Source organism: Mustelus asterias, chromosome 5 (genome assembly GCF_964213995.1).
Source record: "Mustelus asterias chromosome 5, sMusAst1.hap1.1, whole genome shotgun sequence".
In the NCBI taxonomy this organism is placed as follows: domain Eukaryota; kingdom Metazoa; phylum Chordata; class Chondrichthyes; order Carcharhiniformes; family Triakidae; genus Mustelus; species Mustelus asterias.
In genome coordinates this window covers 25552271-25566313 of record NC_135805.1, presented here as the reverse complement: position 1 = coordinate 25566313, position 14043 = coordinate 25552271, and the positions used below count along the sequence as shown (strand labels likewise).

The window sequence follows — 14043 nt, the reverse complement described above, 5'->3', positions numbered from 1 at the left end:
AGGGTGTGGCGACTAGGGGATTTTCACAGTAACTTTATTGCAGTGTAAGCGAATAAATAATACACTAATAAATAAACTTTAAAATTGGCACTACTTAATTCTGGGTGAGAGCAACTCAGGATTGGACCAGCACCTAGTCTTCCTAGTCCTTACAGGCAGAACGACACATGGTGTATTTGCCCTTCAGACCATTGGGACAGTTCCTTCGCTAAAGTTGGACCATAAATTTGCTACCAGTGAATTCCACCCAGTTCTTTCACAGCAGCAAATGGGGGTGGAGAAGATTACCAATGCGACAAGTTAAAATAATTTGTCCAAAATTTACCTCCTTGCAGAAGCCAATTTAAAGTCAATGAAGTATGTGGCAAGGATGGTTGATTGTAATCAGTGTGTGTAGCTGATTGCTGTGACTGCCCACTGATTGTGGGAAAGGGAGAAAAAAAATGAGGTCAGATTAGCATTTATTGAAGAGCATCCGCCCATGTGTTGTTGCTGGCATTTCATCTGGTTGCATCTGCTCCCTGTGCAAAGAGTCTTTATATAAAGTCTGAATAGTTACAGACACAGATACAATCAGTTTTTGTCCCTGTCTGTACTCACTTATCATCAAATTTGAAATGTGTTAGACAGAATTTTGCCAGTTCCACATTATTCACATGAATGAATGTGACAGAAATGAGATTTTTTAAAAAAAACTTTGGCACTGAAATTCCTACTGGACATTTGGGCCAGAATTCTCCCATTCTGCCCCCCCCCCCCGCAAGTTTAGCGGGCTGGTTGCGGAGAATGTGAAACACCATTGATAGTCGGGCGGGAATTTCCAGCTTTTAGACCAGCGCGGCTGGAGAATTCCGCCCTTGAGTTACTATTTTGAGTCTTTTGGCTTTGAGCTGACAGAGAGAAAGCTAGTTGAGATTGCCATCGAAAAGTTTCCATTTCCATGGAAGATCCACGAATCCATCCAAACAAAATTTCACTTCCTTTCCTCCACTGATCAGGGAATGGTACAATTCCCTTTGATTCCTTGTCCCATGTGAAAAACATGGCCTGTAAAACCAGTTTACAAACCAACTGGGCCAACGTTAAGTTCAGGGCAAGCAGTCCCAGCATCCTCAACCTGATTGGTTAGAACATTGAGAAAAGCACTGAGCCATGCAGACGGTATCATTGAATCCCTACAGTGCAGAAGGAAGCCATTCGGCCCATTGAGTCCACACCAACCCTCCGACAAACTATCTTACCCAGGCCAAAACCCCACCCTAACCCCATTACCCAGGCATTTACACCGTTAATCCCCCTAACCTGGTACAGTGAACACACTGATCACATTTAGGCATCCTTTTCCCCCCTCGAATGTACTCACTGCCTCCACCATCCTCCTCAAGCACCTCTTCTACACCCTCCACGCCATGGCATCTTTATTCAGGTTCCATTGCTATTGGTTGCAGGTCTAACATTGCATTGCTTTGAAATAGTTCCTCCTCTCAGGTCCATACAGCCCCTCTCGTACATTGCAGGGTTCCATCTTCCTCTCCATCAAGGCCTGCATGCGTCAAAGATTTAACAGGCGCTAACATGTTCAGCTCCTACAACACCTCAGTCCTCAGCCCCATCCTTCTTTTCAAGGGCCACCTCGGGCTTAGCCCAGGGGTGTTGCCCTTTGGCATATTCTCAAATTGAGATGGAATTGGAAAGTAGAGCTGATGCATAAGTTCAGCCATGATCTTATTGAATCCGTTCATATTTCTTATGTTCTTTTAGCACTGAGCTCAGCTTCTTCCTCTACATCTGGGCTGTGATCAAGGAAATGTTCCTTCACTGCTGTGTTATCACTTATTTCTGCCCCTTTCTCTCCCCATCCACTGCTGAAGCTCTAATATAGTACACACTTTATCATTTTACTGCTGAACATCCTCAGTCCTCTCCTTTTGATTTGATTTGATTTATTATTGTCACAAGTATTAGTATACAGCGAAAAGTATTATTTCTGGTGTGCTATACAGATAAAGCATACCATTCATAGAGAAGGAAAGGAGAGAGTGCAGAATATAGTGTTACAGTCATAGCTCGGGTGTAGAGAAAGATCAACTTAATGCAAGGTTAGTCCATTCAAAAGTCTGATGGCAGCAGGGAAGAAGCTGTTCTTGAGTCGGTTGGTACATGACCTCAGGTTTTTGTATCTTTTTCCGATGGAAGAAGGTGGAAGAGAGAATGTCCGGGGTGCATGGGGTCCTTAATTATGCCGGCTGCTTTGCCGAGGCAGCGGGAAGTGTAGAGTGTCAATGCCATTCACCAAATACAAGTCATCTAAAGTGAAATGATTCATGTCATTGCCCACACCAAACCCTGCATCCCACTTCCCCTGCCCATGAGATACTGTCCCTCACTTTCAAATCTCTTCACATACTTGTCTTCCCAACCTCTGTGACCTATGCCCCCAACCCTGGACACAACCTCTGGTTTCCCACTCTGCCACCAGTGTCTGCCCTTTCTGTTATCCGCCCGACCCTCTGCAGAGCCTTCCCTCAACCTGCGGACCACACCACCTTCCTCTCTGCTACGAAAACTGGGTTTTGGTCTCTTCCTGGCCCTCTTCTGTTATTGTCGCACACACGCACGCATACACACACACAAATAACTGTTGATAACTGTGTGGATTACATCTTCCTAGGCTATAGTTGGTGTAAGAAGTTAAAGCATGACTGACCATAGAATCATACAGCACAGGAGGGCATTCAGCCTACTCTGCCTGCGCTGGCTCTTTGAAAGAGGTGCAGAATCAGTCTTGCTCTTCCATCCTTTTCCCATAGTCCTACAACTTCTTATTTTTAAAGTATATATCCATCTCCCCATTGAATCAGTTTCCACCACTCTTTCAGGCAATGTTACATTTTAACATTTCACAATGGGGTGGCACGGTGTCACAGTGGTTGGCACTGCTGCCTCACAGCTCCAGGGACCTGGATTTGATTCCTGTCTTGGGTCACTGTCTGTGTGGAGTTTGCACATTCTCCCCATGTCTGCGTGGGTTTCCTTTGGGTGCTCCGGTTTCTTCCCACTGTCCAAAGATGTGCGGGTGAGGTTGATTGGCCACGCTAAATTGCCCCTTTGTGTCCCGGCACGCATAGGTTAGAGGGATTAGCGGGGTAAATGTGTGGAGTTCTGGGAATGGGGCCTGGGTGGGATTGTGGTTGGTGCAGACTCGATGGGCCGGGTGGCCTCCTTCTGCACTGTGGGGTTCTACGAATGGATGTTCAGTGATATTAGAAATTAGTTAATTAGATATTAGCTTTTGCCAAAGTTTTGACAAAGGGTCATCCGGACTGGAGACGTCAGCTCTTTTCTCTCCTTACAGATGCTGCCAGACCTGCTGAGATTTTCCAGCATTTTCTCTTTTGGTTTCAGATTCCAGCATCCGCAGTAATTTAATATTTTAATTAGATATTAGTTGCCACTTCTTTTCAGGCTTGCTTTATTGAGCTTACTTTTCGAAGGTTAAACTGCATATAACTCGTTACTACCACTGACCACAAACTTGACACCAAAAGTTTCTGAGGTAATCTGTGACATTTATCTCAGTTGATTACTCTCACCCATTGTAGGATGCAGCTTAAAGGGCAAGGGTAGGGTTCAATTTTATTTGTAGTTTACAGATGTGAAGACTTGTATCGGCAGGTAGCAACAAGAGAAAACACTTGATATAGTAGGATATATAACAAGGTTTCTGCTAAGCAATCGATCAATAGTAAAAGGGTAAGGGGACCCTGAAGATATAATATACTTGGATTTTCAAAGGGCATTCAGTAAGATGCTACACAAAAGTTTCAAAGTTGATAATCATATGTTAACATGGAGGGAGGGTAGGTTAACGGACAGGAAGCAGAGAATAGAGATAAACAAGGTATTTTCAAGTTGGCAGGCTGTAACTAGTGGACTGCCACAAGGATCAGTACTGAGGCCTCAGCTATTTATAATTTATATTAATGACCAAGATAAAGAGACTGAGAGGAATGTAGCTAAGTTTGCTGACAGTACAAAGTTTGGTGGAAATGCAAGCTGTTCGGAGGACACAACCTGTCTTTATCTCTTTGCAGCCTCTTTAAGTGAGTGGACAACAAGTTGGCAGATGGAGTATAATCTGGAAAGGGTGAGGTTCTTCACTTTGGTATTAAAAGGAGAAAAGCAAAATATATTTTTTTAAGTGGCGTGAAATTTGACAGAGAATTGGGCGTACTGGTACAGGGAACACAGGAAGTTGGTGTGCAAGTACAGCAAACAAGTAGGAAAGTAAATGGTCTGTTGGCCTTTATTGCAAGGACAGAATAAGTAAGTCTTGCTGTAATTCACAGGGTTTTGGTGAGACCACGCCTGGAGTACTGTGATAAAAGCAAAATATTGCAGACGCTGGAGATCCGGAATATAAACAAAGTGCTGGAAAAGCTCTTGCCCTGGAGAAATTATATCAGACTTGAAACACTGGGGGTGGTTGGGGGATTCTCTGCCCCCATTTTATATGGGGATTTTGCAGGAAAGTGGGATTGAGGATGATCCCATTTCATGGTGGAATTTGCTCATGGAGCCGCATGCTCTAATTCCTGCTCTAATTCTTTGCATTCTCGGTAATTGTGCAATAATCCGAATGTGCAGAGAGGGGCGGCATGGTGGCACAGTGGTTAGCACTGCTGCCTCTCGGTGCCAGGGACTTGGGTTCAATTCCAACCTTAGGTGACTGTGCGGAGTCTGCACGTTCTCCCCGTGTCTTTGTGGGTTTCCGCCGGGTGTTCCAGTTTCCTCCCACAGTCCAAAGATGTGTCATGCTAAATTGTCCCTTAGTGTCCCAAGGTGTGCCGGTTAGATGGATTAGCCATAGGAAATGTGTGGGATTACAAGGATGGGGCGGGGGAAGAGGGCCTAGGTAACATACCCTGTCTGACAGTTAGTGCAGACTTGATGGGCCGAATGGCTTCTTCTGCACTGTAGGGATTCTGTTCTATTTTATGATCTTCCAGGAGTATGTAGGTAATTAATGTAATGGGGAAAGTGCATCTGAACCAGTGTTCCAGATTTGGTAATGCAAGCAGCAAGGCAAGCATTAAAATACCGGCAGCAGAGTTTTGGTTGAACCCAAGGTTATGGAAAGTGGAAGACAGGATACCAGCCAGAAAGGCATGAAAGTAGTCAAGTCCAGACTAGGCTGAGGATGGAAAATTTGAATGCTGTAGGGCTAATATTCTGGAACAGTGAGGTTAAATAGGTCAAAGGGCATTAACCTGTGATCTAATGTGAGTGAAGTCAGCTGAACTGAGTTCAGGGAAGGGTTTAAAGCCACCTGCAAGAGGTTTGTTTGTACTTTTCAGAGTACATAAACTACATCGCCTGGCAACTTTGTAAACTTTCTTTTCAATTGGCAGACAGAAGTCAGTTCTTTCTTAAAATCAAGTAGGAAGGTAAATGGTATGTTGGCCTTTATTGCAAGGAGAAAATAAGTAAGTCTTGCTGTAATTGCACAGGGGTTTTGGTGAGACCACGCCTGGAGTACTGTGATAAAAGCAAAATATTGCAGACAGGAACAGTTTTCTCCCCATCTACTCTGTCCCGAGTTTGGCTCCCTTGCCCTTGCTGATTTAATGTTGTGAACAGTGAGGAGAATAGTGTTGACAGGATGGTAGAATGGATGGACAAGTGGCAGATGATATTTGATGGTGCAAAGATTAATTCTGGTAGAAGGAATGGGGAGAGGCCATACAAAATAAGGGGTGCAATTCTAAAGGGGGTGCAGGAATCAAGGGACCTGGGGATTTTTGTGTATAAATCATTGAAGCTGGCAGGGCAGGTTGAGAGAGCAGTTGATAAAGCATAAGGGACCCTGGGCTTTACAAATAGGGACATAAGCAAGGAAATTATGATAGTTATTATAAAACACTAGCTTGGCTTCAGCTAGAGTAAAATGCCCAGTTCTGGCCATCGCTCTTTAGGAAGGTTGTGAAAGAATGACAAGAGCTGCAAGGAAGATTCATGATAATGGTTCCAGGGCTGAGAAACCTGAGTTATGTCGATAAATTGGAGAAGGTGGCGTTGTGTTCCATGGGGAAGAGAAGTTTGGGAGGAGATTGATCAATGTATACAAAATCATGAAGGTTCGGGACAGAGTAGATGGGGAGAAAATTGTTCCTATTGGCGGATGGATCAAGAACCCGAATGGTAACATAAATTACCATTTAATAAGTCAAATAAAGTTTATAAAGTTTATTTATTAGTGTCACAAGTAGGCTTACATTAACACTGCAATGAAGTTCCTGTGAAAATCCCCTAGTCGCCACGCTCCGGCGCCTGTTCGGGTACACTGAGGGAGAATTTAGCATGGCCAATGCACCTAACCAGCACGTCTTTCGGACTGGTGGGTGATTGGAGGAAGTGCTGTTATCGATGATGATGGGACCCACTACACCTTGGTTTTAAAATGAGAATCCCAGATGAATTATTAGGAGTGAAATAACCCTGATAAATCTAGCACCCAAACCCTGCAATATTTTAGCGTGTATCCATTCACCATGTTTCATTTTGTTTTTAAAAAGGCCATGAAGTTTTGAAGCAACGGTGACCTGAGGAAAAATGTTTTTACACTTTACACATGTGGAATGCACTCCCTTGGAGTGTGGTGAAGGCTGATTCACTCATTGCCCTCAAATCGGATGTGATCATTGTCTGAAGAGGAAACATTTTTTTGGGCTACGGGGAAAAGGCAGGGCACTAGGTGAATTGCTCCTGAGAGAGCCGGTTCAGACACAATGTCAAATGGCCTCCTCCTGTGCTGTAACCATTCTATGATTCCATGAGCTGACTTCAGCTGCGGAATCATAGAATCTACAGTGCAGAAGGAGGCCATTCGGCCCATCGAGTCTGCACTGACCACAATCCCACCCAGGCCCTATCCCTGTAACCCCATGCATTTACCACAGCTAGTCCCTCTGATACTAAGGGGCAATTTAGCATGGCCAATCTACCTAACCCGCGCATCTTTGGACTGTGGGAGGAAACCGGAGCACCCGGAGGAAACCCACGCAGACACGGGGAGAACGTGCAAACTTCACACAGACAGTGACCCAAGCCGGGAATCGAACCCAGGTCCCTGGCGCTGTGAGGCAGCAGTGCTAACCACTGGGTAGTACTAATGCCACTATGCTTTGGCCTCTGAATTCCTGATAGGACCTTGTTTTTGATGAATGTTGTTGGGCCACTGTTCCATTGTGAGTATCACAGCCCAGTGGAGTCCAGTCTTTCCTTTGATATTTGCAAGGACGCATACTTCCCCAGCTGAGCAATCCTTTCCAGGACTCAGGGACCTCAAAGCTAGTTATTATCCCCCCCTGCCAGGCAAGGCAATGGTCAGTCTGGTCAGCACAGACAAGATGCAAAATGTCAGCCTTTCTCACTGGCACTGTTTTAATTTGGCTTCTATGAGACTGGTCTGAGTTAGCCAGGCCCTAATCCTGTCCCAAAACAGACGCAGAGCACCCGGATATTGGGCCTATAAATCTGGCTCTGGTTATGGAACCTGGTTTACTGATGTCCATCTTCAGGAATTTAGATGAAAGCAGTCTCTGTACAAAAGCAGCTCTGTTTTGAGTTAGCTACAGTACTCAATGCATAAAGTCACTATGCCATCAGAGGAGTCATTGTCACCTTTCTAATTGCTACTTTGTTGTTTAAATAACCAATTAACACTTCTTGATTCACTGAGTGGTGCAATCTAGCCGTTGCTAATCCCTTTCAAAAGAATGCTCAAGAGGTATCTTCTATGTGCAAAATGCATTTGATATACTTCAGTAAATCAGATAGACAGTCCAAAGTCGGAGTACATAAGAGCAACGATAATGCCGTAATTGTAGATTATCATAACAACTTGCACTTGGACAACACATGTGATCTCGAGAAATGTTCTAAAGACTTTTCACAAAGAGAATCATAGAATCCCTACAGTGGCGCTGTGAGGCAGCAGTGCAAACCCACTGTGCCACAGTGCCACCCAGTAAGGCACGCAGAAGGCACGCCATCTAAGATTTATGAGAAGAGTAAGGGTAGGCTGTTAAAGGTAGCAATTTTGAGAAAATGAAGGGAGAGTTCTGGAGTGCAAAACCTGGACAGCTGAAGGTTTGAAGTACAGATGGTTGAGTGAGGGATGGACTTGTACGATGGAGTAGACTTGAATGACCGAAGGGAACTTGGGTCATTAGGAACTTAGGCAGATAGAGCTGGAGGAGGTTGCAGTAGTAGAGTTTGAACACAGCCAAGGAAAATATGTATTTGAGTAGCTCGTGTTTAGGGAAAGGGGCCAATGAAGGTTAGCGAGGACAGAGATGATAGATTTCAAATGGGGTTCATACAGGTGAAAACTGACTGCAAAGGTTAGCCGACCAAACGACAGAGCTTAAGACTGGCATAGTCATGTTTATTACACGGATGCATTTTTTTGCCATTTCCATCATCTTTGTCCTCTACTGTAGTGGAATTTGACAGTTTCCACATCCAGGCAATGACACTTCCTTCATGTGTGAAATTAGAAATGATTGATGAGTTCACAGTTGGGTCCAAATCCTCATTTAGTGCTTACACAAACATTCCCGGTTTGAGGGTTGGTCATTGGACACCAATCATGAACAAGAGCCATGGCAGATTTTTATTCTTCCCCCGCCCCCCCCCCCACTTCCCTCAGGAGGCCAGTTGCAAAGTTCTTAACAGCACTCCAGTTGGATTCAGCTAACTCAGCACTGACCTCGGACCTTGTACATGCAGTTTATACATTGGCCTTATAAATTTAGCAACTACAGCTCAGCCTTCAACACCATTATTCCTGCAAAACTCATCTCCAAACTCCGTGGCCTGGGCCTCGGCTCCTCCCTCTGTGACTGGATCCTGAACTTCCTAACCCACAGACCGCAATCAGTAAGGATAGGCAACAACACCTCCTCCACGATCATCCTCAACACCGGTGCCCCACAAGGCTGTGTCCTCAGCCTCTTACTATACTCCTTATACACCTATGACTGGCAAAATTGCCCCCCAACTCGATTTTCAAGTTTGGGGATGACACCACCATAGTGGGTCGGATCTCAAACAATGAGGAGGCGGGGTACAGGAAAGAGACAGAGAATCTGGTGAACTGGTGCGGCAACAATAATCTCTCCCAAAATGTCAACAAAACGAAGGAGATGGTCATCAACTTCAGGAAGCATAATGGAGGACATGCCCCTGTCTACATCAACGGGGGTGAAGTAGAAGGGTCGAGAGCTTCTAGTTTTTAGGTGTCCAGATCACCAACAACCTGTCCTGGTCCCCCCATGCTGACACTATAGTTAAGAAAGCCCACCAACGCCTCTACTTTCTAGACGACTAAGGACATTTGGCAAGTCAGCTACGACTCTCACCAACGTTTACAGATTCACCATAGAAAGCATTCTTTCTCGTTGTATCACAGCTTGGTATGGCTCCTGTTCTGTCCAAGAGCAGCAAGAAATTACAAAGGGTCGTGAACGAAGCCCAGTCCATCACGCAAACCAGCCTCCCACCCATTGACACTGTCTACACTTCCCGCTGCCTTGGAAAAGCAGCCAGCATAATTAAGGACCCCACGCACACCGGACATACTCTCTTCCTCCTTCTTCCATCGGAAAAATGATACAAATGTCTTAGGACATGTACCAACTGACTGAAGAACATCTTCTTCCCTGCTGCCATCAGACTTTTGATGGCTGCAGGGATTTTTTTTATGCCCATCTGCCCCCGTTTAAACTTTCAACTAAAAGAAGACACCTTCAACTCTACTACACGCCCTCAGTACTGCACAGGTGTCCCGGCCTAGATTATATGTTCATGTGAGGTGAGAGTGACTGCCCTTGACATCAAGCATTTGACTGAATGTGGCAGAGTAGGGAGTGCTGATAAAACTGGAGTCAATGGGAATCAGTGGGAGAACCCTCCACTGGTTGGAGTCATACCTAGCACAGAGTAAAATGGTTTGTCGACACCATCCTGACTGTAGTGCTTCAGTTCCAGCCGCATCCCCTTAGTCAAGCTGTTCAGGTAAAGATACACCAGTGGAATCTACCCAACAAAGTTGCCCAGGTATGTCCTGTCCATAGAGGAAGGATAATTCCAATCTATCCAATTACTGCCTTTCAGTTTACTCTCAGCAAAATGATGGACCTACCTTGTATTAAGTTGACCTTTCTCTGCACCCTAGCTATGACTGTAACACTACGTTCTGCACTCTCTCCTTTCCTTCTCTATGAATGATATGCTTTGTCTGTACAGCGCACAAGAAACAATACTTCTCACTGTATACCAATACATGTATAATAATAAATCAAATCAAATCAACTGAGCTATCAAAGGGGTGGGATTTGAAACAGCCAGAAGTGCCGAGTGGATATAATATTTCAGCCTCCTTCTAAGGTCCCCACCATCACAAAAACTGGCCTTCAGCAAATCTGATTTACTCAAGAAACTGTTGGGCATTTCTGGCTACAGCAAAGGCTGCGACTCCGACACCATCCTGACTGTAATACTTCAGTTCCAGCCGCACCCCTTAGTCAAGCTGTTCAGGTAAGGATACCCCAGTGGAATCTACCCGACAAAGTTGCCCAGGTATGTCCTGTCCACAGCTGAAGGATAATTCCAATCTATCCAATTACTGCCTTTCAGTTTACTCTCAGCAAAATTGTGGGAAAGTATTGTCGACAGTTCTATCAAGTAGCACGTGCTCAGTAATAGCCTGTTCTGCCAGGACCTTTCAGGTCCAGACTTCATTGCAGGCTTAGTCCAAACATGGATCAAAAGCTAAATTCCAGCGGTAAGGTGAGAGTGACTGTACCTAACATCAAGGCACCATTTGCAGTTTGACATCGAGCTGATGATGGTTGGGCCTAGGACACTAACCTGAGGAACTCCTGCAGTGATCTCTTGGGACTGAGATGATTGACCTTTGACAACCTCAACCATTTTCCTTTGTGCAGAGGGTTTACCCACTTATTCCCATTAACTCCAGTTCTATCAGGACTCCCTGCCCTGCCACATTCAGTCAAATGCTGCCTTGATGTCAAGGGCAGTCACTCTCACCTCACTTGAACATGTAATCTAGGCCGGGACACCTGTGCAGTACTGAGCGAGTGTTGTAGAGTTGAAGGTGTCTTCTTTTAGATGAAAGGTTAAACTGGGGCAGATGGACATATAAAAAAAAATCCCTTGTCCACTGCTTTGAGGAATGTAAGGGAAGTTCACCAGGTGTCTTGACCAATATTACTAAAACTAAACAGATTATCTAGTGATTATCGCGTCACTGTTTATGGGACCTTGCTTGGGTAAATGGGCTTCTCAGTTCTCTGTATTACAACGGTGAGTACACTTCAAAAGGACTTTATTAACTATAAAGACCTTTGGGATATTCTGGTGTCGTGAAAGGTGCTATATAAATGCATATTCTTTCTTTAAACCAATAAAGGCCTGCTGTCAGACAAGTTGACTCATCATCAGCCGTAGAGGAATGTGCCTGTGTGGTTAGTTAGACTGATCAGCACTGCACTCAAGGTTAAAAATGAAGAGGTCCAGACGAAAGGTTGCCTGCCTGCTATCTGAGTGCTGCAATAGTCCAGAACACAGAAATATCTATAAATGGGATGATTAAACTTACAAAACAAAACACTAATTGGACTCCTGTGTCTGTGTTCTTATTTGATGGAAGTTTAGCCGAAGCAATGTATCTATCAGGGTGTTTCTGAGATTGTTAAGTTTCACCAAACTGTGCGGCATTCTGCTATCTAAAGTTTTCCAGTGAGTTCAGGTTGTTTACCAAATGTACCATTACCTCAATGCCATAAGATTGTTTCCAAGTGACAAATACATCTCTGTTTATTTGTTTCCTTTTTCAGTTTTGTCTTTTACATGGAACTAACCTCTTATACCAAGAACGAGCCTGGTATCTGGAACACAAATATCTCACGCCAACAACAAGCATGCAGATAAGGAACCAGGTTAGTCTTTGTCTGACGGCCTTTCATAACAGATAGCATGGCAACGTTGCTCAAAACACATTAACAATCACCTCAGGAATCGAGCATTCAGACAGGTAAAACAGTCATGCTCAACTCCTGATTGCTGCCAATTTAACTGGACCCTTTTCTCTCGGCACCCAATTGGCATCTTGCCTGAATTAGGCGGGGGTCTCCTTGTTGCATGGAAAATGCTATTAGAGCCCCGACTGCACGTTAACCGTTTACTGAGCAGGCAAGAATTAGAGACGGCCTATGGCTAAATTAGAAACTTTCCTTTGTGGTGCTTGGCAGGAGCCGGAAGGAACCTGTGGACCATCCAAGGAAAGTCTGGGCCTCTGCTGCTGAGGCTCTTCCAGATCACATTCGCAAGATAGCACCAATCACCACCCATACCCCCTCCCCTTTTACCCACAGCTTACTGTGTTGCAAGCGAGCCCTAGCGTTTTGGCCATCTGCCTTTCCTTTCCCATTTCATAAAATGCCTACAGTGGCAGAAAGAGACCATTTGGCCCATTGAGCTTTGCACAAGCAATAATGCTATGCAGACTTTACCCCACATATTTACCCTGCTAATCCCCCTGATACCAAGGGTCAATTTAGCATGGCCAATCGACCTAACCCGCACATCTTTGGACTGTGGGAGGAAACCGGAGCACCCGGAGGAAACCTACTCAGACACGGGGAGTAGTTGGCTGAGAGTATGTAGGCATGGCTCAGGAGTTAATAGCCTGAGCCCAAAAGTGATGCCATATAAACAGAAATTGCTGAAAATAAGAGAGAAGCAGGGTTAATATTTCAGGTCAATGACCTTGTAACTAAACTACATGTTAACGCTGTTCCTCCCTCCATAGATGCTGCCTGACCCAATGATTATTCCCGGCATTTCTGTTTTTATTTCAGATTTTCAGCAACTACAATATTTTGCTTTTGCTTCCTAAAATAATAATGTTGGGTGTGATTGACAATTGTTCTGCTGTCCCACTTAAACCCCCCTCATCAGTTCTGTTCTGAACATACTCTCCCCTTCCTGGCTTTTCCAGCGAGTATCTAAGTCATAAAGACTAAGATAGTCTGGGCTTCAATTCCTGGTTCACACAGACTTATCTGATCTATGCTGTGGTGGTGTTAAGGTGTTACTCTGTGGCTCCCTCTGTGGATTGCTACCTTGATGTGGTGAAGAGGCTTCTGCACTTTGACAATCCCTTGAGCAATGCCGTCAGGAGCTCTTTTTAATTCTTTCACGGTATGTGGGCATTGCTGACTAGGCCAGCATTTGTTGCCCATCCCTAATTGGCCCTTGAGAAAGTGATGGTGAGCCACCTTCACACCCACTGCTGTTAAGAAAGGAGCTCCAGGATTTTGACCCAGTGACAATGAAAGAACGGCGATTATTTTCGAAGTCAGGATGGTGAGAGACTTGCAGATGGTGGTATTCCCATGCATCTGCTGCCCTTGTGCCTCTAGGTGGTAGAGGTCACAAGCTTTATAGATGCTGTTGAAGGAACCTTGGCAAGTTGCTGCAGTGCTTTTTGTAGGCGGTACACCCTGCTGCTACTGAGCATCGGCACGGTGGCACAGTGGTTAGCACTGCTGCCTCACAGCGCCAGGGACCCGGGTTCAATTCCGGCCTCGGGTCACTGTCTGTGTGGAGTTTGCACATTCTCCCCGTGTCGGCGTGGGTTTCCTCCGGGTGCTCCAGTTTCGTTCCACAGTCCAAAGATGTGCGGGTTAGATTAATTGGCCATGCTAAGTTAACCATAGTGTCAGGGGGATTAGCAAGGTAAATATGAAAGGTTACGGGAATAGGTGTCTGGGTGGGATTGTGGTTGATGCAGACTTGATGGGCTGAATGACCTCCTACTGCACTGTAGGGATTCTATGGAGACAGTTTTTTTTATCTCATCATTCATGGGATGTGGGCATCGCTGGCTGGACTAACATTTATTAACCATCCCTGAGGGCATTTTAAGAGTCAGACACATTGCAGTGGGCCTGG

General features: G+C 45.1%; 1 protein-coding gene and 1 long non-coding RNA gene across 3 annotated transcripts in view; one reads left to right on the top strand and one right to left on the bottom strand.

The window, feature by feature from the left end:
- The window catches only part of LOC144493418 (uncharacterized), a 583821-nt gene that overhangs the window by 4462 nt on the left and 565316 nt on the right, over positions 1 to 14043 (bottom strand). The gene's annotated exons all lie outside the window — the stretch shown is intronic.
- Positions 1 to 14043, top strand: part of acoxl (acyl-CoA oxidase-like) — a 427580-nt gene that overhangs the window by 387355 nt on the left and 26182 nt on the right. For both annotated transcript variants that reach the window (XM_078212293.1, XM_078212294.1), the window contains exon 18: positions 11925 to 12026. In XM_078212293.1, coding sequence (XP_078068419.1) covers positions 11925 to 12026 — 102 coding nt within the window. The remainder of the gene's footprint in view (positions 1 to 11924; positions 12027 to 14043) is intronic.